Source organism: Lates calcarifer, linkage group LG2 (assembly GCF_001640805.2).
Source record: "Lates calcarifer isolate ASB-BC8 linkage group LG2, TLL_Latcal_v3, whole genome shotgun sequence".
Classification (NCBI taxonomy): domain Eukaryota; kingdom Metazoa; phylum Chordata; class Actinopteri; family Centropomidae; genus Lates; species Lates calcarifer.
Genome location: NC_066834.1, coordinates 21,086,997 through 21,114,219, shown reverse-complemented (window position 1 = coordinate 21,114,219; position 27,223 = coordinate 21,086,997). Strand labels below are relative to the sequence as shown.

Here is a 27,223-nt window from a genome sequence, read left to right as displayed (position 1 = left end):
TGATTTGGCTTTCCGATGAACCAAGTCACGTCCTAATCACTTATTTCCTCATGCTGACTTGCTGCTTGTTTATTTCAATATCACGCACTTGGTTTAAATAGAGGAGCAGAGTCATAACTCAGAAGTTGTTCATATCAAACAGTTGTAGGTGTGTATCTATGACTCAGCTGACAGTCTATAGCTGGGCTCGATTCAGGGATGTGATATAACTTGCAAAAAAGTGGCAAATTCACTGGAATTATAAAAAGTCTGTAGAGGAGATTTTTTTTAATCTTTTGGATGGTTCTACTAATAATTTGCAACATTCTGAAATTGACAGTGAGGAGGGTTTCTATCCTCAGTCAAACTATCTAGTTTCAGAGCCGCAGATAAAAAAGAACAAGTTAGATTTGAAGTAAAGTATTGTTGCCTGGCAACAGCATTGAAAACCCAGCAGTGTCTGGGGTCTAGGATTTTTTTTAACTTTCTGTTTGTCCTCATGCACACTCTGAAATTGTACCCAGCAGTGCATCTGAGGAGAGTAAAAGACGGTGAAATATATTTTAAGCCAGTCTCGTTTAGTGCACTGTAGTTAATGGCATCACATGGTGTATTGTGTGATCTCTTGTCTCTCATACCATTACTGTATGTGCTTTTATGTTTCTGGGAGAAATTCACAGGCAAAGTTTGGCGCACGATACTGAAACATTCAGTAAATTCAGTTTAATAATAATGTTTAACCGCAGTGCCAGTGAGGACTGGCGTGTAGTCCAGATGCTGTTTGGTCCAGCTGTTTGTTTTTCTCTCTAAATGGATGCTTTAGAGTCTGGGGATTTGTGGGGAGGAACAGTGCAGATGGACTGACCTTTGACCCTTTGTTCCACTGAATAAATGGTAGATTACTGGGTGGTTGATATGCTCCCAGTAAATAAATCTGGTCCTCTGATGCCATCTAGTGACACTTTACTCAAACAAGCTCACTGGTGTGAGAGAATGAATGTTTTAGCGGGTCTATTTGTTACACACATTTGTATACAGGAAGACACTGAGCCGCTGCTGTGTTTGTGTACAGTTATGTGACTGATTTTCCACATTAGACACAGTGTGAGAGTAAACTGTATTAAGATATTTATTCCAGACCCTACATTTCTTGTGACAGTGGAGAGACATGTTTCTCTCTGCCTTCCATGGCACTCTAATACAAAAAGCTTTTCCCTCACAGTGGTAAACTACTGTAACAAACATAGAAAAGACAGCACTGTAGACAAACATAGAAAAGACAGCACTGTAGACAGTCACGATATTCATAATGAGAGTACAAACACACAGAGTGCTTCAGCTCGACTGCGTGGGAGTGACCAGCTGCCTCTGCGAGTCTCTCTGCTCATGCAGCTCATGAGCTGACGGAGACGGATAGTGTTGTGGAGTAAAGTGGAAGTCGTCCGTCGGGGCGACCCAGCTCAGGCAAAGTTCTTCTTAAGGAAATTGATGAGTCCGTTGGTGGAGGAGTCGTGGGAGTGGACCTCTGCGGCGTCCTTGAGCTCGGGCTCGATCTTCTTAGCGAGCTGTTTGCCCAGCTCAACCCTTGATAGTGCGGAGGGGGAAGGAGAGCAGACGCAAACAGAGGAGAGAGGACAGGTTCAGTGAGGTGGATGCTTGAAGAGCATATGAGGGGTATATTCAGAAACAACCACATTAACACTATGAGTTTTTGAATCAATTTGTTGGTCGTAGGTCATGTTTTTTTATTCCACATTTTCTGACAAAGGAGAGGGGAGAGAAAGATACTCAATAGAAGTAGTGGTAAAAAGTGACTCACCCCCACTGGTCAAAACTGTTGATCTCCCACATTACACCCTGGATGAAGATCTTGTGCTCATACATTGCTATAAAATAAGACAGAATAATTAATATTGCAACAAAAAATATTACTACAGAGAGGTTTAAGTTGTATTGTAAATTAAATGGGATTTCTGAGGTAACACAATGGAGCTGCACACCACATAACCTGTTCTCTCACCTCACTGTCCTGGAGTTTCCTGATGTGGGGTCATTGTTGTCACTACTTTTACAGTCAGTGCTACTACAGTGATAACAGTACTACTTGACTTTTTCTTTTACAGACTTGATCTCAATATCAGTGGCTGCGAGTCATAAAAAAAGCAAACAAAAGGTGTTTGTTCTCACCTATAAGTGCTCCAAGTGTGTAAGGTGTCAGTTTCTTGAAGATGATTGAGTTAGTTGGTCTGTTTCCTTGGAATACCTGTGTTGAACAAGGTGAAATGTTTCATTGTGCACAGATTATTTGAGCACACCGTCATCACAAATGCTCTTAATAAAGTTGGAATTGCTGTGTTTATTCATAGTCACTGGAGGGCACTACCTCCTTCTCCGATCTCAGCATGGTCCTCTGGCTGCACTTCCTCATGCCAAGCGTGATTTGTTTTGTACAAGTAACATGAGATGACCACCATTTCTCAAGTCCAGGTTTAGGTTTGTTGTAATTGTTACGAAAACTTGCTAAACATGTGGTGTTCGTTCTCTCTAAGTGAGTCATGTAAAGTCGTGTTCTCTTCATTTGACTTACTTTGTGAGGCAGGATTTTCTCCAGAGCTTCTCCACTCAGGCCGCTGGCCTCCAGCTCCTTCCTGGCCTCCTCTGTGGTCTTACCCTTCATCAGAGCTTCTGTCTGGGCCAAGAAGTTGGCCAGCAGGATCTGCAGCCGCATCAAACACACACCTTCAGATACAGTACAGTGCACTGTATAGATGTCATTCTTGCAAGGCACTAGTTTCTATATTCTACTATGACGTTACAGTGTGTTGACATATTGCCTTTCAGATTTGCTTAGCCATTGTGTGTGTTATGCAAAAACATATATTTTTTCAAACTTATTTTTAACATTGTCACAGTGTAATTTTCCTTTTTATTGAATCCTTTGTGAATCAGTCTAAGAATACATATTCAGTTACACCTGTCAGCAAAAAGTAGAGTACTGGCGGAAGTGAGATCAGCGCTCTTAGAGCACGTAGAGGCTCAGTGTCTTTCACTCCAGCTGGCTCTTGCGGTGGAAGAACCTGTGACCTTTATGGATGATCTCTCAAAACTATGTATTCCTCAGGTTTTCCAGGTAATTAATACACATGCACTAAATCCACACCACTGGAGCAGTAGCTCAGATCACTCTTTCACAATTATGGGGTCCAAATTCTTTTGAAGTCACAAGAAGATCAGTGACATAAATTTAGCAAACCACAATAGTCAGGCATTTCAGTGGGTATACTGAAGAAGATAAGAAATATCAGCACATCTTGCATTCTCTGTATGCACTCTTGACTACACTACGGGTCTGTACCCAAACTGTTTTAGATAGATATCTCTGTGATAGCATCAGTGATACCTTGTGGTGCAGGTTGTCTCTGATGGGATGCTGGGACTGAGCTGGGATCAGGAAGTCAGAAGGCACCATGCGTGTTCCTGAGTTGAACACAATTAGACTGCATTAATGACACATTTAAGTGACCCACAGACTCATAGTGTGAGGCTAACACCTAGCAATGCTACCAGTAAAGACAGAATTAAAGAAACTAGAATATTTCAAGGTACTCTGACTGAATCACCTAGATTATTCTGATATTGAGCAGTGATCTTTGGTGATGATACCTTGGTGGATGAGCTGGTAGAACGCATGCTGTCCATTGGTTCCTGGCTCTCCCCAGACTATTGGGCCAGTGTGGTAGTTTACACGTGCTCCATGGTTAGTGATGTACTTTCCATTGGACTCCATGTCGCCCTGTTAACAAACATTATCACATTATCAAATCTGTCACACACATTCTCTCTTTGATTTAAAATAATACTTGATCTTTTCTTTGGTGTCGGTGCAGACCTGTTGGAAGTAGGCCGTGAAGCGGTGCATGTACTGGTCGTAGGGCAGCATGGCGTGGGTCTCAGCGTGGAAGAAGTTGATGTACCAGATGCCCAGCAGAGCCAGCAGGACGGGAGCGTTCTTATCCAGAGGAGCGGTGCGGAAGTGGTTGTCCTGCAGGGGACGGACGGATACTAATTTGCATTCATGCATTCTGTATCTTCTCTTCAGCAGGGCTCATATGAATGGATGTACTACATTAGAGTGGCAGGGGGGGAACTGAAGCTGTTATCATCTCATCCTGGTTTACCTACCATCCAGTGAGCTCCTGAAAGAAGCTTCTCAAAGTTGTCGAAACCTGATGAGGAGAGGAGAGGAGACAGAAAAGTCAGCTGACTGAATAAACTATTGATTATCAGTTGTCTCTTCACCTGTATCAGCAAAGGAACTGTATATTTACTAAGGCCACTGTGTGTGTAATGTTTATCCATAACAACAGCATGGCTCTAGGGATGGCAGTGGTGGTTGATCTATCACTTTAGTCCAGACTGAAATATCACAACAGCTACTGAATGGGTTGCCATAAACTTTGCACAGACATTCATGGTCCCCAGAAGATGAATTCAAATTAACTTTGGTGCTTCCTTGACTTTTCATCTAGAACCATCATTGGCATCATAGCATGCTAAGATGGTGGATATGGTAAACATAATATAACGTGAGCATTTTGATTGTGCCCAAGTACAACTGCACAAAGCCACTGATATGGCTGTAGACTCTTAGCCTTGTTATGTCATTTTAGCATCTTTGATATTAGAAGTATGGATGTGTGTGTTGCTGTCTGCCTCTGTGTCTTTTACATACTGTGACTGGGAGGCACCAAACTCAGTGTTTTGCATTGTTGCAAAAAATAAAAAATAAATAAATAAATAAATTAAAAAAAAGCCAAAATGTATGTTTTCAATGTACATACCAATGTGCAGGGCAATGGACATTCCAATTGCAGACCACAGGGAGAAACGACCACCAACCCACTAAAAGAGAAAAATAAACAAAATACTGAAAGTATATCCATGTCTCATACAAAATTCATTTGCAAAATGTGAGTTTTTAATGGAAGAGAAATAAGCTTTGCACACAACAAAAGTATTTATATTTTTAACAACCAGTAACATGCAGTTCACTGATAGCAGCACTTTTGCATGACTCCTGTCTTTGGCCGATGTTTTTTTCTCTCTCCTAGGGACAGAAAATACTGTGGGCTCTGTACATTTAATGTGAATGTAAAATACTGGCAGTCATTTTCTCTATGACATAAAGGCCATATCATAGGTGTTACCCTTTAAATACCAACAATGTAACTAAATTCAGCTCCCTGACCTTTGATGCAACCCAGCCTTTACAGTAACCTCTGCAAGAGAGAAGGTCGCTACCAATAATAACTGAGTCTGAAGAGAGAGGCTTCTGATTTCCCAGCAGCTGCTGGCCAGAGTGTCCGTCCCACCTACTTCACAGGTCAAAAGTCTGTTTTATTTATAGCTGCTGCCTACAGCCCCATCACAGTCTGGGGATGAAGACGGGACCTGGTGCACACGGTCTGCTTTAAGGCTTAAAGAGCACTCACATCCCAGAACTCAAACATGTTCTCTGTGTCAATGCCGAAGTCCTTCACTTTGGGCTGAGGGAGAGACAGAGAAAAGCAGGACAGTTAGGATCAGATGTCCGGGCAGAGAGGGGAAGGTTCAGCCTCTGATAGTGTGTTGTGACTTACTCCATTTGTGGACAGGGCTACAAAGTGCTTTGCAACAGCAGCTTTCTGTTGAAACATGCAGAGAAAATGTTTATAGAACATGAAGAATATAAATAAAGACCTGCTATCTACTTTGCTGTCCTCTGAGACCACATACTCACATCTTTGGCATGTTCAAGGAACCATGCTTTAGCTGACTCAGCGTTGGTAATGGTTTCTTGGGTGGTGAATGTCTGTAAGAGGACATTGAAGTAGGCACAATGTATAGATAACCAGGTACTTCTATCAATATAACTGAATTTATGCTGGAGTTTTGTGAGGAAAAAAAGGGAATTATAGCATTGACTTGCCAAAGCTGAAAGGCTGGTATGAAAAACATTCAGACATGAATGTCAGCTGACTAAACACTGGCTAAAATGCCTGAGAAGAGCATCTCATGGCATGCAGCACAACCAGATTCATCTACCTGAATGGAAATTTACAGCTGGTCAAGCCATGACATATTTTATGCAAACTAACTGTGTAAACACAAATCTGAATTCGAAGGCCTTTTTCTTTCAGATGTGAGGTGTAAAAACCCACTTTGTGTAAAAAATCAGCTACCTTGGATGCGACGATGAAGAGGGTGGTCTCAGCGTTGAGCTGTGCCAGGGTTTTGGCGATGTGCGTTCCATCAATATTGGACACAAACCACACACGCGGTCCATCCTTTGAGTAAGGCTTCAGGGCCTCGGTCACCATCAGGGGGCCCTGAAAATAATGAAATAGTCGTGATGGCTTCTTAAGGTGCTGCAATATATACTGTACATGAATGATTCATCTTTCCACAGGTTGCACTCACAAGGTCAGATCCTCCAATGCCGACATTAACAACGTCCGTGATGGCCTTTCCTGTGTAGCCCTTCCACTCCCCGCTGCGAACTCTCTGCATCAGATATAAATCATCATCATAACTGTTAACTGGATTTAAACTGTCATCACCATGATTGCTCACTTCAAATAGAATGTGTAACCTGCAATGCAGTGAAGTCAGTGCTGTATCCGACTCACGTGACAGAAGCCCTTCATCTTCTCCAGAACCTTGTTGACATCTGGCATCACGTCTTTGCCATCGACCATGATGGGAGTGTTAGAGCGGTTCCTCAGAGCCACGTGGAGCACAGCACGGCCCTTCATGTGCAACACAACAAAACACATTTACTGTTTGCAGCTTATTCTGTCGGTGATCAAGGAGTTTAAGATTATTAAGCTGTTACAGTCATTACATTTGATGCTCATTTCCTTAAAAAAAAAAACGAGTTTATCTGTAGGATTTATGTCATGTGGTGTAAATGCAGTCTTGGCAGTGCTTTTTTGTACCCCACCAGGATTAATGTAGAGTGGTAAACACCTCCATAAGTCAAGTTAAAGCAGACATGTGGTGAATGTTAAGCACCTCAGTGAAGTTGATCTTATCTCCTTTGAACATCTTCTCTCTGGCTGCTTCAATGCCTCTTGACTTGGCCTGAGGAAGACAATAAATATTACTTCTTCACAGCACCAGAGCCTTACCCAAGATGTATGCATATATATTTAGCAAGCATGTGTCAAAAAATGAAATCCTTATTCTCAAACTGCTGACCCATCCATCAAATTAAGAGTTTTTGTCTACATAAACAGAACTGGACTTGAGATGAAGTCATGAATCAGATGAATTAGACTTCCTGATTACTTCAGTGACATTTGAAAAGCTGTGGATAAACTAAGATGAACATGAACTTACCAGATCAACCAGCATCTTCATGACTTCATCTGTGATGAGGTTCTTGGAGTAATCCAGCAGAATGTCTCCATCCTCAGTTTTCAGTGTGAGGCTGTCCAAACACAAAAAGACATCAGTGATGGGAAGAGAAGATTTCCTGACTAAATAAAAATACGATAATCAAATGAACAGTGTGATTCTGTGGTCGAGTGGTGGTTTGACATTTAGGTTTGACCATTATGTAATAAGTTGTATAATGAATACTGTCATGTGAACTTGTCTGCCAACAGAATATAGAATTGGCAAACTCATACTAATAATAGAACCCATTTACATAGATACACATCCACATCCTGTTTAGTTGTACTGCATTTTACACAGTTTAAATATCTCAGTAGGATTTCTACCTGAGCTTGTTGAATCTCTCCTTGTCTGCCTCAAACATGTGCCTAATGTTGAGGTTCAGGGCATGGGCTGTGTACCAGTCCTGCAGCTTTTGGAAGTTGGGGTCCTGTGTGAGTCCCATGCTGTCCAGAGAGGGCTTGCTGTGCTCCGCTGTGCTCAACTAGCCTGGCTGAGTGGGACTGAGCAGGTCAGTGGGAAAGCTTTTTGAAGGGCGTCCAGTTCAGATCAAACATTTGCCCCTCCTACAAGAGACACATCATACGCAGGGCTCGTGCTTGTCACACCTCCACACTCTCCTGCAGGGGTTACAGTGCATGGTGGCAGGAGAGCTTCACAAGCACAGCAACACACAGTGGCATGTAACTCAATATGCCGTTCAAATCAGCAGACAGTACAGACAGTGTAGACTGGACTGTAGGTCATTTGCAGTCATTGCAAATCCCCCTGAAATACAGTGGGACATGTACACTATGGATGATAGTGTACTGAAGTTGCAAAAGAGACTCTCAGCAACAACTCTCCGACCATAGTAACAAGATATGAGATAAGTAGTTTTTCATTCAAATCATCTCTTTGTGGTATCAGTTTTCTGTTAAATAACCTTTTAACTTTTAATTGTGCAAGCTGAGCTTTTCACATCCTCTTATGTTTAATAAATAATATTACATCCTGCCATCCACATACAGCCACTTGTGCTGTGCTATTGAGTATTATCGTCAAGCTGTTTCCTGCAATTTATTTGTTACTGTTACAATAACATTCATTTTTTGACAGTTATTACTATCTATAGTCTGTTAGTGTTTTCATTGTGATCTAACCAAACACACAAAAGGGAAGAAGAATAAGAAAATGCATTAGATATTAACAATATGCATACTTCTATACCATACTATTGAACTCCAGACAAAAATCTGGACATTGAAAACAGTGATGCCTACTTGCTGTTTTATGCACATCATATTTTATGTAAAGCCACACCCTGATGAAGTCAAGTTACCTAAAAGCCAGGGCAGATGTACCTTTCAATATTTAAACACAGAAGTTGAAACCCCTTTCAAAAGTACTGCAGTGTCATTCTACCATGACTATGTCTAAAAGTAAGTGTAAGATGTTTCTTTCTTCTTCTAAAAGCATCCTGGTCTTTATGTAGACCAGAACTAGCAAACTTTTCAGTATCACAGGCCAAAGGATGGGTGATGCTCGCATCCGTCCATTTGTGCATTCATCGATTTGTGCACTTCAACGCCCCCAAGTGACCGTGTTTTAGATTATGGAGTACAGGATGCAGTATTCTTTCTCACACAGTAGAGGGCGAGAAAACCTTAGGCTGTAGCACGGGCAAGCTACTCACTGAGGGGACTGTGAATAACTCCCACACCCCTTCATTTTGTCTAAATTTGTGTGTGGTTCGGGAGTTATAACAATATAAATAGTGGGGATAATATTGTCGAAGTCTTCAACAAAAGAAATCAGTCAGTTGGGCTGATCATTATAATTTAAAACTACCCATATGTATTCATGGCACATAAGACTTTAATGAAAGCAGGAATAAATAAATTCATAAGCACTTATCTATTTTTCATTTGTTATCGTGTTAATCATTAAGTAAACGGATCACAGTATTTTTTTTGATAACATCTACAGCAGAATCACACTTAGCCTATGTGTTGTAATAGTTTTGTTTTGGTCACATTATTACAAAATACTTATTCCATTTGGTAACCATTTACAATAAAAATAACTTGGATATATTTATGGATTCCACTTCCACTTGAATTAGAATTGTGCCCGACTAATCCCAAAACTATTTCGTGATGTCTTTTATTGCACGTACGCCATTGAATTTGGCAGTTATTTAAAGAAACAAAATGGAAATATGAAGTCATGTTATTTAAGACCAGGTGTAAAACCCCAGCTGGCACATACATTTTTGGAGCTGGGGTTTTTACTCAAAAATGCGGTTTGTGTTTCTCCCTGAGAGTTTTATTGTGAAAGTTGTACCGGAAGTGTTTGTTTTATCTAACGTGCTCTTGACGGTGATCACACAGACAGGGGATTCGCTGTCAAGAGGGTGGATGCCTAAAGCTGGTGAGCGATGCGGTGATTAACTTAACATGTACAAATAATTTTGCTTGTGTTTTACTGAAACTGTCCGGTTTCCTCGTGGTTACGGTGACACCGACTGATGTTGGCCTGTATTGGAGAACCACTGGGCCGCTCACATTAGCTTGTGCTTTCTGCCAGCGCTTACAATCGTGTCGCAGAGAGCTAGCTGGGTTGCTAACGTTAGCGATCTCAGCTACGTAGCTAGCCTGCCTGGAACCCATGAAACACTAATGCGTCCATTATCGGACGTACCTCACTTTGACATGGTTATTGCCGTTTTCCTGCACAATTGAAAGCTTAGACCCCTATTGACAATTGTACACATGTTTTCAGAGAGCAGTGTAAATGCATGTGATATTTTTGTGCTACTACGCGTTCATATTTTGATATTCAGACTCCATTTGATGTCTGGTGATGAAGCGCATCCGTCTAAGCTAGCGAAGACGGAGCAATTGGCGGTATCGGTTATTTCTGTTTCCACCGTCACTCGTTTGTATCGGTGGGCGATGCTTCAGATTTGATCCATGACTTGGCAGCGGGCAGCCGTGGTAGAGCACGTAAGACAGGGGAATATGCTGATGAACCCTAACGTTTGCAGCGACCTGGTTTGGCTGCACGTCCGATAACGGACCTGGGCGTTCTTGGTTTTAAGTTATGCGCTGCAGTCTGTAATCGCTACCCCACTAAAATGGAGCAGTAGGTTAACGTTAGATACACGGACGACAAAGACGTAATTTACAGCTCATGTGGCGGTGTAACTCATGGCTGTGGTTAGACTGACAGCCTTGGTAAGCTTCAGGGAAAGTGCACTAGCGTGCTAGCTAACAAGCCAGTGTCTGGTTCTGTGTACCCGGTAGGCGAGTGTCAAAGTCGGGAGCGCAGCGGACCCGGGATACCGGGTATCTCGCGTCTCTGTAGGCTGTGGCGTCTTCGTGTCACTCGCTTTTCTAACATTTGGCGTATCGGTGCACGGAATGCCGCGGAAGCCTTTCCGGCGACATTGCATTTAGGGCATTAAAAGGCCGTATTAATAGCTGCGACATAATGTTCCCATGACATGGGCCATGTCATCCCAGAGAGTTTCGGTGAAACCGGCTAACTGCGCCTGCGGGTATTCTGTTACACCTTCCTGCTAAATAGTGATCGGATTTTGAAATAATCCCCACAACAAGTACAAAACTAACCTAATAGTTATTTTTTTGGCTGGTTTGAAGTTGCAATACGAAGTAGCTACCACTGTTTGGCTGTTGCATTGTGATAGCCTATCGCGCGAGAGTAGTGCATTTGTGCTGTGTTTGATAATGTATAGAGAGCAGCACAACTGCCACTGAGGTGTTGTAATATTACCCTCCGGTGCATTTCACACAGGCAGACGTAGGTGACTGCGTGCTTGGTTTATGAACCAGATGATCTAGCAACTGTTCATCAATTTCTATAGATTATAAATTGTGAAGAACCACACAAACGGCGAACACAACAACTGTATTTTACACAACCACAGTGATGTTGGTAAGGTGGCTTTATATAGTCTCCTCAGTACAGAGGAGAGATATCTGGAAATGCATTAATAAATAACGTTGCCCCACTTCTCGCGAGGGGTGTAGGCATCTACAGTCTAGCCAGGGATCTGTCTTTTGACATCATGTGGAATGTGTTTCCTGTTTTGGTCGTCGGCGTGAAGAAATTAAAGTTGAAGCGACCATTTAGTTTCCCATAGGATTTGGACATATAGCACAATGGTCACATTCAGTAATTGAGGTTGTCTGTGCTCTGATTATCCAGGGCTGCAACGTTTGCTGAAGGCTTTGTTGACCATAATACTATTATTCTAATATGGTGGAAGAGATGTATTTGTTTTTGTTACCTTGTATAGCAACAGCATTGGGAAATATTACAGTAAAAGGTTTGATGAAATGATACAGGAAGTTGTTTGTGATGGTTTTAATTTTAGGACAGTTTGTGTGTTGATGATGTTGAATTGGGGCCTAGTACAGTTTTGACTGATATTCAAATCTGAATCAAGTGGCATTTTTCAGCCTTAGAAACAGGCATTCATTTTAAGGTCATTGCCTTCCTGTTGTTGAGAGTTTTGTGGGCTCATGCAGCTTTCACTGAGACAGCCCTAAACCTATGTGTTGACATCTGCCACAGCTGTGTCACTATGGAAATACATGCAGCACTCCTGCAAAATTCCTGCCTCTGTTTAAACTCATTCTCTTCAAAAGCTTATTCAACTCTGTGCCTGAATGGTCATCACAGTTGTGGACTCGCACTAAGGCTCCAGTTGTTTTTCTTCCCTTCTTCTTATTGTCAGTATTTGTCAACATGTGATATGACCACGGGTAACACTTTTCTTTAGTCTAACATTGAATCCGGATGCATGTGTGAGGAAGTCGACTTACAGTCACAAGATTACTGTTTGCGCTTGCCTCGGGTGGAGTGCAGGCTTGTGCTTTACTGACACTGTCTCCACAGATCTGAATGATATTTCCTTCAACAAAAGAGCTTTCTAGTGTTTCTCATGCTGGACAAATTTAGATTATTCAGATGTCACACAGCAGTTACTACTGGGGGAATGGACATGTTAACCCAGGCCATTGTATTGTTAGAACCTGCAAGGGATTTTTAACATTTTGTGTATTGATTTTAACTTTCTAGTTTTTGCATTTTGTTCTCTTTAAAATGTGCAACCATGAGCTGTCTTATCTCTGACGTATGAGATTTTGACAAAGCTGTCTTCCTCAAGATGGTGTCATAGGAATAACAGGTGTTACAGGAAGGAATCCAAATGTTACCTTACATTTGGAGCTTACATGAGCACTTCCCTACAGGGATATTCTTAGTTAGTTATGTCTTGGTTATATTTAAATTAGTGTATGTCAGGGATTTTTCATACTGTGGTATACTTCCCTGCCACATAAAGTCATGGCAGGGCACATACAGCATGGTAGTAACTGAATAAAGTCCAGTCAAGTGGTCTGTTCACTGTAAACCATTGTGTTTCATTTGTATTAATAACAAAGCCAGTGTGTATGATACTTTGCAAAGGTACAGGCTGTTACAATCTAGTAAATGTGGAAAAACGGACTCTTGATAAAAATGGGAAGAGGATTGGATGAATCATTTTGAATAAATTCAGCTCTGGTGGAGTGTATCTCTGCTTTACAAAATGTATAACAAATTGGACCCAGATGCTGCCCATAAAAAATATCGCTCTGTTATAGTTAGGCTATGTTGTCCACTTCTGGACTATGAGTTACAAGCATAGGATGATTTGGATGCAGTACAGTCATTGTATTAGATACTAAACGTATGTGGCGTACCATGCATCACAGAAATGCAGGCTTGTGTGTTTTGAGTTTGTATTGTGTGACAGGAATTTCATTTGGATGCACAAAACTAACAACATTATTTGCACTGGTGTGTGGCAGGAGGTGGGGGTATGCATTTTATCTAACAGGAGTTGTTTGATCTCAACATCTAGCCCACCACTGTTTCATCCACTGCTTGGTTAGCAGAGCTTATTTTGTACACCTAAATCAAATGTCTGGCAAAACCGAATAAGATGCCAGTCCTCATCCGGAGGGAAGCAGCTAGCGGGGTTTCAGATGAGGGGGAGAGGGCTTGTGGCATGGGAAATCTCACCCTTGTCTCCTGGGAAACCAGTTTAGTCTTAGTTTGTGGTCAGCTATTTGCCCCTCAGTCACATGTTCCCAGTGAGATGCATGAATGCTTGTGCAGTAGAGATGATCAAATAAAGAAAGAATCAAGGCTAACATGAAACCCTCGTGTAACATGATCCATATCTTTATTAATTCCTGCAGGAAATATTTTTCTTGTGCTTTTCCATGAGCAGGTCAGAAGTCAGGGTCAGCTACCAAACAGTGAATAGTGAAGCTAATAGAGATTTGATATATTGTTAAAGGGCACTTCAGCAGTGGCTTGAACCAAGGTCCTCTCTTTAAAAGTATGGTTTCTTAGTCCACCACCTTGCTGTCTTTTCTGTGCTGGAGCTTGTTGGTTTCTGTGACTCATAGTTACCTGATATTACACTTTGGTGTATATGGCTTAATTTTACAGCGTTAAAATACTCAGAAACAGTTCTGCTGTTTGTGTGACCAAGTGTGAATTTCTGACTTGCATGGCACCTCCATATCCTCCCTCATTGTGCCTTAAGTGGAAGAATAAATTCTTAACTTTTGTCCTGGCTAAAAATACAGCACCCTGGTGGCTGGCATGCAGCACAGCCTGCAACCTCAGTATATAGCCTGCTCAAATATAGGCTGAGGGAAGCATTTTCATCCCCACAGGTTGCCTACCAGCCTTTCATGAATGGAACTGACGTCAGAGCCTTTCATCACTGCTCTCACTTGTTGAAACCCACCGGTTGGGCACACTAAACACACTCGCTGTTGTTCACTGCTATTCTGGAAGGGATAACTGAACTAATTCTGGTCGCTTACACTCTAAACACTGAAAGGCATGTATGCTTCGCGCAGAGAGACTGAAAAGAGCAAATCAGATGGGAGTTTTTTTTTAAATGTGTGTCTGTCATCTTGATTCCCATGGTGACACTTGAATTAATTAGTTATTAGTTATTAATTATTAGTTATTATTAATTTTCTTCCGGTTTTTAGGGTGTTGGAACACATTATTTGAGCAAGGCAAAGGCACATGTTGAAATCTGTGTTTGCCTATGCGAGACAGACCTGTGGGGCCCTCAAGTATGTCCTTTGTTAGAGTGGCCTGTCTGCTATTTTTATTGGAGCCATAAGCTACTTACAGTGTCGTTATGACAGTACAGGTTAGCCTAATATTATCCAGCCTGTTCACCAACTGTATCAGCCTCTTGACTGATAGGACTAGTAGGTTTTGTCCCAACTTACTCAACAGTGGTTGTGCTTCAGCAGGAGGAAAAGTTTCATTACTGCTTTAGAAAGAGCAGAATCTGCCAAAAAACACAATCTTGCAGAATTGGCTACAGTTTCACAGAGAAGTGTATATGAACAGCTTTTTATGATAACTGAGTATCAAAGTAAATGTATTTTTAGTTCCAAACCCTCAGAACAAAAATGGGACCAAAACAGGATTAATTGTGGGAACAAAACCAAACATTACCCTCAAACCACCAAATCCTGCAGCTGCCTACAAAATAATTCCAGGCGAAACACCATATTGATGACAGAAAATCTATTCTTGCAGTTAATATTAAATCTCAGCCAAGACCTTTATTTTTCTCTTCCTCTCACAAAGTCATGCAGCTGCATGTGTGAGTGTATTTTTTTCTGCGTGGTGGTATGAGGAGACCAGGGCCTGCCACAATACTCTCCTTGTGTTCTGTGGGCAAAGAGGAGCCTGGCTCAGCTCCTGTCACACAGTTGCTCACGGCACTTGTCCTGTCATTTGGACTGACCTCCTCGACCTGTCTGCAGATTCTCAGCCTTCACTGTAGCTTATCTGCTCTGTGGAATGTCTTCAGTGAAGCTTCTCCTGCCAAATACACAGCTAGGGTCTCGCTTTCCAAAACTCAATTAGTAAATTCTTTTATGTTTTTAATGCAATGACATGATATCTTAAGGAGATGTTTTGCAGTGTACGCTTGGTTTTCCTGACCTGCTTTTTTGCGCTCGTTTGAACCCACATTAAGAGGGTTCTGGGGAAATGCATTCCTTTGCTTCATTGGCAACAGATGTAGGGGAGAGCTTTTTTTTTCTTTGAGCTGAACCTTTTGGAGTGTCTAAAAACAGTGTGGTGTGGACCGTAGGGCAGCTGTTTTGCCCATGGAGGCTGAAATAGACTTCACGAGAGAGCTAATGTCGGCCCTGTGGCTGGAGCGTCACAGGGCCTGTGTTTGCCTCACAGTGGCAGATGGATAAGGAGCTGTCAGCATGGGTAACAGCTGCCCCATCCACAGCTATTAAGCTACCTAGCTGTGATGTGACAGCCACACAAATATGGCAGCTGATCCAAAAGTAACTGCTGTCAAGATTGGCAGTATCCTTAAGGTTACAGAAGTGGGCTTGTGACCGAAGGCTAGTTCATTTTGTCAAAGCTGTTGGGAAATGTGTGTGGGGAAAGTGAATAAAATAAAAGGCAATTGCTTCTCGACAACTGGTGTGGAAGTGCCTTAGAGCTATGGTACTAGTATGCTTGAGTGGAGATGCTCAGTGGCTAGCAATAGAAGGGTGCAGATGTACTGGGCTCCATTCCAGGTGTTAATATGTATCACAGTATGAATGCAAAGCAGTTTATTGAGGAGTTGGTACATTTACAAAAGTCTCCCAGGAAAAAAGAGAATTCAGAATTACTTTTTTGGAATCATTAGATTTAACCTTGATGTAACCAACAAAATATTATCACACTCAATCTCAATCAGCTTGTTTGCTAGAAAGCTACTACTAAAACAGGCCTTCCTAGTTGTCTGTTGGTAGCTGCAGTTGTTTGCCTTGAGGTTTGCACAGACAGGTAAATCATACTTGGTAGAGTGATTTACTACATACCCATACCCAGTGGCATACTTGGCTTGACGTTTTTTTTGTTACTGGCGACAGGGAGTTTGCTCCAGGAAACCTAAACCCCCTTCCTGTTGAAGCTGAGCAGCTGACATGTACGGTGAGTGGGGAAGCAGAGCTAACATTAGCCCTAAGCTGCCCCTGCTGGAGGAAGGACATTAAAGTGGGCTGGCACATCTCCAGTGCATCCGGAGGGACTCTCCTATCACATGTGTTTGTTTGGGTGTAATCTCTAATACAGTGTGCCCTGCAACCGGAGGCTGGCAGCCAATAGAGCTACCCCGAGAAGCTGGCAGGCCTCATTAATATTGATACCATGTCTGCTTCTCTTGGGATAACCTCTGCTTACAGAGTTTTATTGCCAGGAAGGAAATGTAGACCACTAACACTCTCTAATAACGTTACACAGATGAATTATATCTGCCTGAAACAAAATGTAACAAAGAGAGTAGCCCACAGTTTTCTGTAAAAAAAAAAAAAATCTGGCTTTGTTGTTCAGGCTGAATGGACTGTGACTCACTGCATTTAATCAGTTCCTACTTTTGTTATTCAGCTCTGAGGAGAGTGGAGCCATAAACTGCATCACACCAAGATGAGGTTTTCACTCTCAGAAAAGTAAAAATCCATAGAACTGTGTCTCAGCACCATACTAATACCACACAGTAAAGTTTTTACAGTTAAAATACAAAAAAATCTGTGTAATTTTGTTTGTTTTCACTATCACTGCCTCAGCAGATGTCAAACTCTGACTTTGGAACACCGCAGTTCATTAAACCTAACAAAAAACCCAAATATTTTCTCAGAGATTAAATACTTAACATTTGGTTTTCCAAACTACCTTCCTAAATCTGTCTCACCACTGTCCACACAATTAGTTTGAATTATTTCCAGCTGTGAGCAGATCCTCTATTACATTAGTGTTTCAAAGAAATACTAAAATAGATCATATAGATTACTAATTAAATACAGAAATGAAGAATGAAAATCCAAGTTGAAACGTCTCAAGTTGATTTTCCTTATTGTGGTGTCACTGACCTGTTAAGCCTTCTACAAACACTTAGATGCACCCACTGTATTTCTTTACTCTTCCCTGTTATTTATCCCAACAGTGTGAAAGTGTGAGAACAACAGTGGTTAACCCCAGGCTAGCCAAGCTCAGGTTTCCTGTTTACCTTGCAGATGCTATTAATTGTGTCAGCCAGCAGGCGTTGTGGGCCACCTGGCAGGTTTGTGACTGTAATCCCTGGGATTTAGAGAGCTGTACTATTGCACTAGTTAGCTTCTTTCAAACACATTGAGTAACACATAGACAATTTGCATGTGCTGTTTACCTTGAAGGAAAATTTAATCCTCGAAGAGCTGGCAATGTGCTGTTCCTTGAGGGTATCCACCCAATTTATAGGTTGATGATGTATTTTCTTCACAGTGAAAATGTATTTTTTAATGCCTGGTTGTTGCTAAACGACTGTGAAGTGATGGTGGGTGACTGGCCAGATGTAGATCTGTGGTGTGTGTATTCCTTTGAGGAATTTGCAGCACAGCTACAAGTTTGATGGCAGATTAAGTCCATGAGTAATTGCTTTCATAGGAAAATGCAAAGGTATGACTCAGAGCAGTCTGCTGTGACTGAATGAATGTAATTGATAGTGGAAACTCTGAATTTTATAATTCTCACAAAGAAAATGCAGAAGTTACGGGTACCTGATCACTTAACAAAGGTCCATGTTGATACTGATCAGATGTATCAGATTGGCGGATTTCCAGTGGATACAGTGCATAGATCTTGAAAAAGCTTTGTTCATAAAATCAGTGGGTTGAATCCTCACACAGCCGAGGAAAGCTTGAAGTGGAAAAAGTGAAAGCATAAAACTGCCAGAACATTTGCTATACAACCCATGAGTAAGATAAATTCCCAGTAGCCCCAGAATAAGTGTGCATGCATGTCTCTGTTTCTGTTGCAGTGCAACTTCTTTCACACATAAAAACTTTCCTGTAATGTAAGGGTTAAAAAAATGGGAAGCACGTCCGCTGTCCCTTCATGAGTAGGTCACCAGTTTCCCTCGGCTCTGTCTCTCCACTCAGTGGCGTGGGACAGATGAGGCTGGTCTGATTTTTGCCGGGCGTGCCCCTACTGTCGGTGAAAGGAAGTGAGGTTTGAAGGTCAGGAGAATGTTGCCGGGTGTGCGTAATGGAAGCTACGCGTGTAAGGCCGCTACACAGCTGCTTAGTGTGCAATGACAGCAGGCTGGATGTTGTTATCTTGTTGGGTACAGTGTTTGTTTTCCCACAAGTTGCTTTTCCTGACTCATCCCAAAACACAGACGCTTTCAGCATGGTGCTACATGATAACATAGTCTCAGTGTTCCACAGAATTAGCCCTGCTGTGTCGGGTGCTGTGCAGGGCTGGTTTTTCGGTGCCAGGTTTCGATACCAAGGAGTTAATCACATGATCAAGATCTGATAATGCTGCCGGTGATCGGCTGTAACGTCACACGTGGTAGAGGCATGCAGGAAAAATACTTACGTGGTTACACCCACAAATGGGGGTTCACGTGTATCTGTCCTGTGAGCTGTGTGTGAGCTGTGTGTGTGTGTTTAAAAAAATGCGACCAACAGTGAAGCAGATAGTGAGCAATGCAATATTTGCAAAAAGGACATCGTAGCTAAGGCCGGCACCATGACCAATTTGATGAAGCATTTGAGCATGCACGGAATCAATTTACGAGCAAAAAGTTGCTCCGTGTTCAACTGCACAAATATTTAAAGGTCCTTAGTATGCAGCAGTGAGCATTAGACACTGATTCGTCACTTGTTTGCAACAGTTCTTTTGCACTGAAAATTATTTGTTGTATATTTTCTTATGTTAGAAAACTGCAATTTGTACCATAATATGTCATTTTCTTTGTTAGAATTGATTTGATAAATTTGGTATCCAAAAAAAGTATCGTTCAGGAATTGGTATCGAAGTCAAGGTATCGGTATCGAAACTTTTCGAATGATACCCAGCCCTAGTCTCAATGTTCCACAATAATAGACCTGCTGTGTAGGGTGCTGTGTATCCAACGGGTTAGTCTGTCATGTTGATGTTTGGTGTCCCATTGAGTATAATATCATCAGGAGAGTGTGTATCAGTGCTTCAGTTCTACATAGCAAAGGAACAGGTTTAGTGATGGATTGTTTTCTTTGAAAGTTACACCTTCTAGCCCACAGTAGAAAATAAGAATATTGAATCCAAAAATGTTTTTACCTCAGATAAATAAGTTATTCTAGACCTGTTCTACACCTTTCCCACTGTATGTTTCTTTTTGTTCGGATGGAAATGGAAATAAGACAACAAATTATTTTCTGACAGTTTTTATTTCAAGTTCGTGTGAGGTTTACTGACAAAGGCCTTTTTTTGTGGCATGTTGCATTTCATATGATGGCATGCCAGTACTAGTATTTTATTTTTTCATTGTCAGAACTGTCTTACACGTGTCTCTCTGAAATCTGCAGTCGCAAGCTGACCTTTGGCAGTCATTGAGTTAGATCACTGTTAATTTTATGAGGAGATGTGAGGCCAAATTCCCCTTGATTACAACAATGTAAAATATTATATTCATAATCAAGCGAAAAGGCCAAAGGAAGAAGGACAAATCACAAAATGCTTGAGTTTTGAATGAGAGTATTGTGACTCCTACTGTGTGTAGCTCAACAGACTCTGCAGTGTCTTCCAACAATGGCTTCTTGCAGGAATTTCTCTGCAGCTGTGTTCTGCTAAACCAGACACTGCCAGAGATTCTTTTCAGAGACGCTCTCTGTGAGGTATGGTGTTAGTAATCGTCTAGAAATGTACAACTTTAAACCGCAGCTCTTTACTAAACTGTAATATAAGATTACCACCAAGTTTAGAGAAATGTGGCTGAAATTATCCTCTTCCAATCAGAGCAAAAAAATAACTAATAATAATTTTTATCTGTCACATAACAGTTATATAGGCAAAACATTATGGATGCTACAAATTATGGTGGTGGTTAAAAAAAAACATCACAAGTACAATCATTTGATATGGAATAAAACTGCAATAGCTGGAATAAAGTCAATGTTACATATCAAACATTCTAAGGAGTTTCTCCTTTTTATATAGTTATTTTACAGATATTACCTTAAAAATTGTTAAACAACTTTTTCTTTCTGGGGAAAACAGAACCAAGACAAAAATGGTATACATAGTGACTAAAAGTGTAAAATGCAGAATGATAAGTGGCAAGCACTGTAATGAAATATTAAGAAGTTTTATTCTTTAGGGATTTTAAGTAAAACACAGATAAACACCTGCAGAACTAGTTGAGAAGAATAAAAGGCAATGTGTTTGTGACTTCTGAAACCACAGTTGTAACTTTAAAAATGGTAACTTTGGTTTAATAGGGCTGACTTTGGTGCAGGATGTTATGAGCAGAGGGCAATGTTCTGCTACAACACTTTCAGTCTTGTCTTGTTAGTTGGTGCGTGGTGCCTGGTGTTTCCAGGTTTTCGGGTCATTTGGAAGTGGAGCAGTCAGTCACAGTGATGGAGTTGAATTGATACTGAAATCGAAGAGTTGATACATCTCAAAACAACTTTTCAGCCACATTTCATACTTAATGATTTGCAACTACGACTTTAATTCTTCTTCTTCTTCTTCTTCTTCTTCTTCTTCTCCTGGAAGTAGCTTAATATTTGTAATGTGGCAATGTGGGCAATTCTGCATCTCATTTTTCAGAAATAAAACTGAAGTTATCATGGGATCTATAATGCATATTATCATATGTACTGTATTGCGAAATTTGAGACACAATCTAAAAGTAAGATGAAACTGTTAAACAGTTTTATCCTACTTGTGCTTTCAGCCTGACCAGCCGATGAGGTAGCAGTATTAATTGTTGCTGTTTATATTTATGTTCCTGTCACTTTACGTAGCATTCAGGCTTGTCAAAAACCTTTCATACAGTTTTGTACATTTCCCAATAATTGTTGTTGTAAAGTAGCAGTGTTGCAAGGGGCAGTCCAGTTTATTTTGGGTGTAACACTAAAACAGTTGAAACGAAGCTCATCCTTCCTCTTTGACATGATGTTAACCCTCAGTTTTCTGTGTCTGCCCTTTCCTCCCTTAGGAAATGACCTAGAGGCCTTACAGATACATTTGTGCTTTTGTCGCTCTAATCTGCATCCGCGGGGAACAGCGAGATCTGGAAGCACACTTGTTTCCGCAGTGAGTAATATCTACCTCAGCCAGCAGACAGGGGAGAGACCAGGAAGCTGCTGGAGACTTCAGACAGGCAGACGGAGCTATCAGCTGGCCACTTGCTCACTGCCTGCAGAGTCCTGCTTTGTGAAGAGGATTTGAGACGGACTGGATCTGTCTGCCCTTCGCCTCCCACTGCTCCTCTACCAGCCAGTGCACAAGCAAAGCCGAAGCCACATCCTCTGATTCCAGCATTTACTCACTTGTTTTTTTTTCTTTTTTTTTCTTTTTTTTATTATTACTGTCATTTTCCCTCTGTGCTGTTGACCAGTGTCTCATTTTCCTTGGAATCATTTTTCATATCTGCTTTCAGCTTTTAAAAGGATTTTCTACTTTTATTAGTGCAGGCTGGTATAGGTTTATATATGTACATACATATGTGTATATACTCCATATACTGTATGAAGAAGGAATTTTTCCCCTATTCTGAAGGAAAGTTAATGTGCTTTAAAACTTGGCTGTAGTACTCCTTTGAAATTAAGGAGTGTTTTTGACTTCTTCTTCCCTATTATGATAATTTTGTTTGAAGCTGGAAACAGAGAATCTGGAGGTGTGTCTGTGCTGTTTTTTAAGCTGGGCCTGACGTTTCTGCAGCAGGGCTGCATGTAAGCATTTCACTCAGTCTGCCAGTCTTTTTGATCGGCCTCCGACCTCACCCACTTCTGTGCTGCCTCTCCACAGGGCGCACTGAGATGAGCCTCTGGCAGGTGGAATCCTCCTGTCTTTTTACGTAACTTGAACAGTTTCAGGATCGTTGGGTTTGGTGTTTTTGTAAAGAGGACAAGAGCACTTTGTGGGGAAAACCAGACAAAAAACAGGAGCTTCCGGTGCTGTTGCACCACTTATGTATTGTTGTAGTGCGCAGGAAAGTAAAATGGACTACAAGCGTCGCTTTTTGCTCGGCGGGTCCAAGCAGAAAGTGCAACAGCACCAGCAGTACCAGATGCCTGAGCTGAGCCGGACCTTGAGCGCCTCCCTGGCCTCCACTTGCTCGGCCTCTTCACCCATGGGCACCGGGGTGGGCATGCCTGGCAGCTGCCACCCACCACCCTCTGCTGCCACCACTGCGGTTGCCGACATCCAGCAAGGCATCTCTAAATATTTGGATGCCCTCAACGTGTTCTGCCGGGCCAGCGCCTTCCTCACAGACCTGTTCAGTAGTGTGTTCAGGAACTCTCACTATTCCAAAGCAGCTATGCAACTGAAGGACGTGCAGGAACACGTCATGGAGGCGGCCAGCAGGCTGACTGCAGCAATAAAACCTGAGATCGCCAAGATGCTGATGGAGCTGAGCGCCGGGGCCGCCAACTTTAAAGACCAGAACGACTTCAGCCTGCAGGATGTTGAGGTAGGTGCTCACACTCACCATCTCCCTGTTTAACACTTGTTAAGCTAGTTATTATGGTTACATTGTAACCAGTGTTGACATAAGTGCATCATGTCTGCTGCTAAACAAAAAAATTATTGACATTCAAGTCTACTGTTTGCTTTCCTGGGAAGAATTAGTTAAGCTCACAACCTGGGGCTGCTATAGTTAGGAACCACATCTTTTATCATATTCACCCATGACTCGTCTTCTGACGGTGGTGCTAAGATGCTTAGCTGCTCTCTGTGAGAAGGCTGGCTCCATGAATCAGTGCTTCCTGGCTCAAATAGGATCCTCACGCCCAGTATTAAGATGGTGTCAGGATCTGAGGGTGAGGTGCGAAAAACACTGGGGACGTGAGAAGAAAAGTCATCTTTTGTTATTCGGAATACCACACCATCTTTCCACAGCACTGAATTTGCTGATGTGTAAGATGTGAAACGTTGTCGCTGAGGTGTTTTTTCATGTGAGTTTAACAGAGGATTTGGAGATTGATGCACTAATTTAAAGGCTCAGCTGTGATGTGGGACTCATTGTCTCTCTCTGTCCTAAATTCCTTTTGTGTGACTCTTTCCCCTTTAGATTGTTGTTTTTGCCCATTTGTGTTTTGTCACACTTGATTAATCAAGATAGTCTGAGTTTGCCTTAAAAGTCACAGAGGGATATACACACGCCTGTGTCTGAGCATCACTTCAAGACTGGTTAACTGTTCACAAAAGAAGGGTCTGGTATCTGCACTGTGTCACATTTTGTATAACTCTACAGAGTTGAAGAGGAAAAGGGAAAAGAACATGAGCATTATTGAGGAAAGCAGACCTCATGGCTGAGAGAACTAGAAGTCACTACCAATAATCACAGTTCACTAATCGCATAATTGGTATAGAAACACCTGCTCATTCTTTTCTGCTAAATCTAGGCTGTGTCAGACCCACTTTAAACCCAGGTGAAGGGTGTTCATGAAGCCAGGTTGCATAACTCATTGCTGACACCGTCAGACCTCAAACACAGATTCATTTCAGGTTATAAAATAAGTCCGAAAGATCTGGACAAGGAAGGATTTGAAAATGAAGAGACATAACAGGTGCTGCATTAATAATATTTATCATAGTCATTCTAATTGTCAGTTTTGCTGTAATTGCGCTGCCCTAATATATAGTCTCTCATGTGGTGCCATCAGCAGCAAGAAAATACAGCTGTATTTTCAGCTCTGGCCACACCCAAGCAGCCACCAACATGAACCCCATGTTTGCTCATGACTGCCACATCTGCTTATTTATTGTGCATTTAATTCACACTCGTGAATCTGTGCAACTCCCCGTGAAGCTTTCTATCTGTATACTACAGAGTAGGAGAAGATGTCCTCAACTTACGTCTTGTGGAAATAGAAGCTCACAGTTAAGTGTAATCACAGTGTGACTTGAGTTCAGTAGTTACTGGAATTTCCTGGAATTTTAACTAAGTAACAAAAAGCAAAGATTTAAAAAACTACAAGTACTTGTTTTTACATCTTGTCCTACACACTTCAATACACAACAAACAATACAACAGCTCCACTGACGATCATCTCTTCATGAATTGTATACAAAATACTACAGGACAGTTTACAAGTTAATATTGGCTGAATCTAGTAAAAGCTTCTCCTCCTCTGGCTTCAAACCTTAACCACCATTTCACCTCAAGTGAGCCTGCTTGCTGGAATTCTGACTCTTGTTACAGAATGCAGCTTTGTAAATCAATTTAAGACCTTTCTAATCACATTTCATATCAAATCTGATTCTCTTGCACTGGTGACAGAGCAGTGGCACTGTGCCACAGGTGACCTTGTGTAGGGTTAACACTGCAACTTAAAGCAAAAATAACGTGGATCATCATTATTTACATAATAGTTTTCTACGTAGCGGGTACATGGCTTCAGCCAAGACACTGGAGGGACTTCAGGACCTCAGTGGATGTGGCTGAGCCCAAAACAGGAAACACTTTTGCACCGCAGTCGGTAAATCTGACTCTCTGTGGTCTTGGATATGCACAGATGAATATTAGAGGAAGCCCAAGTCTGTGAAAGTTTAGACCGCATGGCTTGGCACTTGCATTTGCTGTCTGGCCCCGGGCATAAAGGGTACGTTTGTTAAGGCAGAGAAGGAAACACACCAATACTTAACTTTACAATAGCCTTATTCCAGTGTGTTAGTTATGTTAACCTCTGAGAAAACACTGCATGTACACAATAATATTATGATAGTAGGGTGCCTGTTACATGTGAACAAAAAATACTTGGTTTTAAGAGTGCAGTAAGAATAATACGGTAATTGCACATGGTAAAAGTAGGTTGTTTTTTTTTCCAGTTGTAGGGCAGTGCTCACCAATGTAGAGTGAGACTACAGTGAACTTTTGTCTAATAATGTTCTCATTTGTGAGAAATCCCACTTTTGTTAGAGATGAGGGCATCCAAAATATGTGAAAATAAGTGCTGGACAGAGGAAGTGTACAACAACAACAAAAAATTCAATATATTGGTTAAAGCTGATGAAGATTAAGTGATGAAAACATAGCTCACGTGCACCTGTAATTAATTTAATCTGCAGCAGCCTGTATGCTTTTGTGATGAGTCATCTATGGCCTAGGTTGGTATTCGCTGAAGTGGAACACTGGTTTTGATTAAATGTCTGAGCTTCTATCTACCGTGGTTTATTTTTGGTAGAAGAAAGCTGCGTGCAGACACAGCTTAAACTTGTTTAGACCTACCTCGTGATAATTGCTGCTAATTCAGCCTGTCTCTTATGATGTGATGTATTTGTGACTGTAAAAGGGATTTTCCTTTGTCTGCATGAGTCCAGGAATGCTGCTTGGCAGCTGGATGTATTATGAGGTCTTCAAAAAGAACTAAATGCATTTCTGAGTTTGGGGAGTTGTGGTATGTGAAGCTTTTTCCCCTTGCTCACATCTCCCTCTCCTCTTTCTGTATTTTGCCCCCCCCCCCCCCCCCCTTTTTTTTTTCTAGCCCCCAAAAGTTCAGGTCAGTGCAGTCTGCAAAACAAACCACTTCTTTTTTCCAAATCAGCGCCCAGCTCCCTGGCTGCTCAGAGTGGCTCCACTGCCAAATATGTATGAAAATGTCACGGTTTGTTTAGAGGCTGTTTGCCGAGCTTGTAAGTTTAAACCACAGAGTGAAGACCAGAGGCAGGCAGAAAGGTCCCCACAACCAGAGAGACCTTCACGGCTGCTTCCAGTCACACAACCGAGTAAGCGGCTCAGGAAACCCCAGTGCACACTGGAAACACACTGAAAAAACAACCCCTTGGTCTTCAGCTGTTAAAAACACTCTTGGCATCTTTTTTCAATACAGTTTCTGGTTTCTTGGTGAAATGTGACCGTGTCACATGAGAGCTTTATCTAATCGCAGTGAAATATTTGATGTATTTATTGTATGTGTTATTTTCATCGGCTTTATTGAGGCTAATATTTAGAACTGAGTTAAGATATGGACATGGACAATATGCAACATAGTTAATGAGCTGGATTTAAGCTTATGGGGTTTCTACCTCTCTGCTGCTGACAACAAAATGAACATTTTTAGGGCTGCCAGGATCACATTAGCACAAAAATGTGCACAAAAATGTCTTTACCAAAAGAACAAAAATATGCTCCTGTTTCCAGTTAAGGGCAAACAGGCACTTTTTTCCCCAAAGAATGGGTCCGTTTTGTTCGTTGTGCACAAACGTGCTGATGATGTGATACAATTTTCTACTGATGATTTCATTCTGCTCTTCAGTTGGTGACAGTAATATGCCAAGAACACCCTGTAGTGTGCCCCCCAAAGGCACATTAATCATCTGTGGCAAATGTTTGATAAAGAATTAAATGTGTTAAACTTGTTTGTTGGGCCTCAAACAATGATTGTGGATGTTTTTTAAAGAACAACCCCGCTTTAACCCAACAGGGGGATTTCATTTCTATTTTTTTGCACTTTTGTAGTGGCTTTTAGTGTGCCACAGTAAAACTGGCCTAAACCAGCACATGTAAGTGATCAGTCTGAAGAAATTCAGGGGTCACAAAAGGCGTTATGGTGATGTCCCTGATGACCTAGAATGATTGTGTAAAAGAGAATACCCAGAAAAAGAAATTAAATCATAGAGTTAAGGAGCCAGTAAAAGACAAAGATTGACACAAACTTAGCAAGGTAGGCTGCTTTTTTTTCTCTCACAGATCAGACAGCGGTGCAGCATGACACAACCA

At 41.6% G+C, this 27,223-nt stretch overlaps 2 protein-coding genes across 2 annotated transcripts in view; one reads left to right on the top strand and one right to left on the bottom strand.

Moving 5' to 3' along the window:
- Positions 1–1,084: 1,084 nt before the first annotated feature.
- On the bottom strand, positions 1,085–7,936 carry gpib (glucose-6-phosphate isomerase b). Its single transcript, XM_018667001.2, has 18 exons — positions 7,746–7,936; positions 7,360–7,450; positions 7,033–7,101; positions 6,648–6,767; positions 6,439–6,522; positions 6,201–6,347; positions 5,759–5,830; positions 5,619–5,663; positions 5,472–5,525; positions 4,821–4,881; positions 4,162–4,205; positions 3,869–4,021; positions 3,643–3,772; positions 3,380–3,456; positions 2,567–2,695; positions 2,167–2,242; positions 1,799–1,865; positions 1,085–1,563 (listed from the first exon to the last, which is right to left on the bottom strand). The coding sequence occupies exons 1-18, from the start codon at positions 7,862–7,864 to the stop codon at positions 1,440–1,442; spliced, it is 1,662 nt and encodes a 553-aa protein (XP_018522517.1). The 5' UTR covers positions 7,865–7,936; the 3' UTR covers positions 1,085–1,439.
- Positions 7,937–9,755: 1,819 nt separating this feature from the next.
- Positions 9,756–27,223, top strand: part of garre1 (granule associated Rac and RHOG effector 1) — a 34,167-nt gene continuing 16,699 nt past the window's right edge. Inside the window, 2 exon segments of the mRNA XM_018666714.2 lie at positions 9,756–9,831; positions 21,494–22,972. Of these exon segments, the coding sequence (XP_018522230.1) occupies positions 22,469–22,972 (504 nt within the window). The 5' untranslated portion in view covers positions 9,756–9,831; positions 21,494–22,468.